The sequence below is a fragment of the Hevea brasiliensis genome, chromosome 6, assembly GCF_030052815.1.
Source record: "Hevea brasiliensis isolate MT/VB/25A 57/8 chromosome 6, ASM3005281v1, whole genome shotgun sequence".
Taxonomy (NCBI): Eukaryota; Viridiplantae; Streptophyta; class Magnoliopsida; order Malpighiales; family Euphorbiaceae; genus Hevea; species Hevea brasiliensis.
Window position 1 is genome coordinate 106,506,650 of NC_079498.1, and position 4,667 is coordinate 106,511,316.

Sequence of the window (4,667 nt, forward strand, 5' to 3'; positions counted from 1 at the left end):
AGCAATTATATTATTTAATTTATATATAATAAATAAATAAATATATTAATTTTAATTGTAATTAACATATTTCTTGCTAAAATTAAGAGTTTTTTTTTAAATCCTTTTAATTTTAAATGCATATAACTCACATTTTAATATGAAATTTATATTTAATTAAATTTAGAAGTGAGGAAGTTTTTTTTTTAATTTAATTTTAAAATTTAAATCAAAATAATAAAAAGATTAAAAATAAGTATATTAGACTGTAAATTGACAGATATGCCCACAAACTTTCTCTAAAATACCCAAAAAGTCAGCGTTGATGCTCTTCCGCAAACCCAAGCCTCTTTCTTTGTTCGATCTCTCCAAAGTTCCACTCTCTGAACATCTGTCTATAATAAGATAGATTTCTCTCTCAATCAAACCCTATAAGAGATCGCTTGGAAGCTCTGTCTCGCTCTACATAGAAATCCCAGGTAAGAACTCTGTAGTTTCTGTAAATTATGTGATTTATATCATCAAATGGGCTTGTAAGTCCTTAAAAAGAAATTAGCATCTACATCTTGTGTATGTGTGCTTTCCCTCTAATTGGGTTCGAAAGAATAGTGAAAAAAACCTAGCTTTGTTAGAGCCAATAGACATCTTCGGCTTAGATGGACCTAAGAAGTTCTTTTTGCTATTTGGTTTTTGTTAATGGCATTTAAGAAAATCAAAGAAAAGATAAAAGCTTAATATTGTATTTTTTTTTGGTTTCTGTTAAGTGAGCATCTACTTATCTATATTAATGCACATTTGTGTTTTGTGCTATAGAAATTGAAGAAAGTAAGAATTGATTGTAGCTTTTGGTTATTTGATTCCATTAGAGAATTTCAAAAGGGGAAAGGAGAAACCTTGAGGATTTAAATGGATATTATAGGTTTAATTGAGTAATATTTTTTGAACTTTTATTCAAAATGCAACAATTTTTTTTTTTTTTTTTGGGGGGTGGGGCTGGTGGGGGATGTAGTATTGCAGATATTAGGTTTTTGTTGTTTGTGTGCAGTCATGACCATAGGTGGAAAATGGATGATAAGTTCTGAACATCACCTTCCAGAAATTGGAAAATTTGTTCTAACTAAATTGATTTTTCAGCCTTGTGAAATCATACTATCTAACTTTGTTCAGAAATTGATTCGATTCGTATTAATTTTCGTGCTTTTGTATCTATCCATTTTCTTTAAAACATGTCCTTCCCTTGTTTTTATTTAAAATCCCTGTAAGAATGGGGGAAAAGTATGAATGACGGATCAACTGAGCCTAATATAGTCTGCTAGCTAAGTGTAGTTAAATTTTGTGGAAATGTAATGGAACTTCATTTTGTTGTGGTTGGTGCAAGTAAATGTCTTGATTGAGAAGTTATTTATTGCCTTCCAGATTGCCTGTTCAGAATTTTCCAAAATGGTTGATAGCAATGCATCTTCTGGTTCGCCTGAAGAAACTGTCAACCCCAATTCCGAAGGAAATGCACCTTCTGAGAATGACCTTGCACTTGATACATTAGCCAGAAAGGTACAAGAGTCTCTTACTCTTGGAAAGAGACATAAATTTTGGGAAACTCAACCAGTTGGGCAATTCAAGGATATTGGGGACACCAGTTTGGCTGAAGGCCCCATTGAACCTCCAACACCTTTATCTGAGGTAAAACAAGAACCCTACAACCTTCCCAACCTTTATGAATGGGTTACGTGCGATATTGATTCTGATGAGATGTGCACTGAGGTTTACAATCTTTTGACTAATAACTATGTTGAGGATGACGAGAACATGTTCAGATTCAACTATTCAAAAGAGTTTCTTCGCTGGGCTCTTCGCCCTCCAGGCTACTTTAAGAGCTGGCACATTGGTGTCTGCGTCAAAAGTTCAAAGAAGCTAGTTGCTTTTATCACTGGTGTTCCTGCTAGAATCCGAGTTCGTGATGATGTTGTTCTCATGGCTGAAATAAATTTCTTGTGTGTTCATAAGAAGCTAAGATCAAAAAGACTTGCTCCTGTCATGATTAAGGAGGTGACAAGGAGAGTTCACTTGGAGAATATCTGGCAAGCAGCTTATACTGCTGGAGTGGTTCTTCCAACACCAATATCAACTTGCCAATATTGGCATAGATCATTGAATCCAAAGAAGCTGATTGATGTTGGGTTTTCTAGGCTTGGTGCAAGGATGACTATGAGTCGAACAATCAAGCTTTATAAGTTACCTGAGTCAACTGCTACCCCAGGGTTTAGAAAGATGAAGCTTCATGATGTTCCTGCAGTTACTAGGCTAATTAGGAACTATTTGAGCCAGTTTGCTGTTGCGCCTGATTTTGATGAAGATGACGTGGAGCATTGGCTTCTGCCAAAAGAAGATGTTGTGGACAGTTATCTGGTTGAAAGTCCAGAAACTCATGAAATCACTGATTTCTGCAGTTTTTACACGCTTCCTTCCTCCATTCTTGGCAACCAGAATTATTCAGCTCTGAAGGCAGCATATTCTTACTACAATATTTCAACTAAGACTCCATTGGTTCAGCTGATGAATGATGCACTAATTGTTGCAAAACACGCAGACTATGATGTGTTCAATGCACTAGATGTCATGCAAAATGAGTCTTTCTTGAAGGAGCTGAAATTTGGGCCTGGTGATGGGAAACTTCACTATTATCTTTACAATTATCGCATTAAACAAATATTGAAGCCTGCAGAACTTGGGCTTGTGCTCCTATAGTCTGAACTCTGGAATTTTGATTGCTCCACAGACCAATTGAAGGTTTCTTTTTCTTTACAATTTTGTTTTGGTAAACCTTGCTGATTAGTTTGGTTGTAAGCTTGCATTAAATGTGAAAATCTGAATTTAGACTGTAGAATTGAGCTGTTGTAACAAATTGTCAGGACTGAGTCTGGAATAGGTTTGGCTCACTTGGTGCTTCATTATTTTTGTTTTTTCTGTGTTTATTTGTTCTATTTTATACTTTTTTTGCAGCATTATTTCAAAAAAAAAAAAAAGAAGAAAAAAAATCTTGTGAATCAGGTTGACTGTGTAGTCATAGCACTTATATACTCTTACTGGTTTGGTTTTTGACTCTAGGATGATTTACTTTAGTCCCAAATGATGTCTCGTTTGCCAAGTGTATAGCTTCAACTTGAGAATTTGTTACAGTTATTGTCATGACACAACTTATGGGCCGGACCGGCACTAGGACCTAAGTCAGCCTAAAGCCCCCGAGGCCCGTAGTAAGCCTAACTATTCTTCAACCCAACTCTAAGGCCCATTTGAGTCCAATTTCAAGAATTCAATCGGACAGAGTCCGGTCATAAAATGGACCTTTTCACGGGGAGTTTTTGACGCACCGGACCTGTAAACACAATATATAATCAATTGGGGAGCTCAGCGCACTCTCCACATACTCATAATAACATAAAGTCAAATAGGAGCTCAGCTCCCTCATCTAGTCCAACATACATGTATATAATAAGTTTATAGGTCCAACATGACAAATTATATTACAGACTCAAATCAAATAAATATTTCTATCACATGCGAAAATTTTAGGAGTTAACAGAATTATACAAATATTACAGACATTAATAGACGACCTGTGAAGAAGAAAAGCAGGTTAACCACAACAATAATCCTCCTGTAGCTTGGAAAAATAATTGAACAAGAGTGAGCGTTCGACTCAGAGAGTAAAATATCAATTTTAACCATAATCTCTATAGCTATCTAAAGCTAATGCACCATGTGAAGTAAAATGTAAAAACGTCAATATTTTCACATCATAATAGCAAAAAGGCAATTTGGAGCACTCACGCACCCAACACTGTCAAACAATACATATATGGGTGCTGATCCCCTATACAGCCTCTTAATTCAACCTCTGCCAGCGAAGATCTCAAGCCGGACTTTCTCTTAATAAACCAAATACGGGGTTCCAGCGAAGATCTCAAGCCGTGTCTACCCTGTAGGGCCGGGTCCCAACGAAGAACTCAAGCCGTGTCTACCCGTCCTGTCCATATCCAATACCATACCACACGCACATCACGCACACACACTCCTCCAAATTACCACAAGCAACATCCATGGCACTTTAACAGTTGTGAATGTAACATAAAACATGCCTAGAGTTTAACTACATAGATACATATTTATAAGTGATGCATGGACATGCTTGAACATATAATAATATCGAAATTATAATTAAAATTAATATTTTACTCACAGACTTAACCGCAGTCACTGTGGCGGCTGTGCAGAGGAGGAAGGCTATCCCGGCTCACCTGATAATTTTAATCACAATTATTTAATAAATTTGACTCAATACAAACTAAGAAAAGACCAAAGATATCCTAAGTTGTGCTGAAAATCCAGCAGAGTCTCCCCTATACCTAGGACCTGCCCAACCTGCAAATGGATTTAAAACGCACTTCTATATCCACAAACCATATACTCATAACTCAATCACATCACATAGCCCCTCCTGGGCCCATCCAAACAGTCATCAATCACAATATGTGAAATTACAGTTTAGTCCTTATAATTGACCCTTTTGCAAAAACTACCCAAATGAGTTCTAAAAATTCTAAAACTTTGCCCCGTGGTCCTTACCACAAATATTTTATGAATTTTTAATCTCATTTAAGCACTAGAAAATTAAGAAAAAGCAAGGTTCG

At 36.1% G+C, this 4,667-nt stretch overlaps 1 protein-coding gene across 1 annotated transcript; it reads left to right on the forward strand.

Moving 5' to 3' along the window:
- Positions 1-296: 296 nt before the first annotated feature.
- Positions 297-2,930, forward strand: LOC110635775 (glycylpeptide N-tetradecanoyltransferase 1). Its single transcript, XM_021785226.2, has 2 exons — positions 297-458; positions 1,396-2,930. Exon 2 carries the CDS (start codon positions 1,420-1,422, stop codon positions 2,722-2,724), a length of 1,305 nt encoding a protein of 434 aa, XP_021640918.2. The 5' UTR covers positions 297-458; positions 1,396-1,419; the 3' UTR covers positions 2,725-2,930.
- Positions 2,931-4,667: the final 1,737 nt, after the last annotated feature.

Coding starts and splice junctions, on each gene's coding strand:
- LOC110635775 (XM_021785226.2), top strand. CDS start 1,420: ATGGTTGATAGCAATGCATCTTCTGGTTCGCCTGAAGAAACTGTCAAC.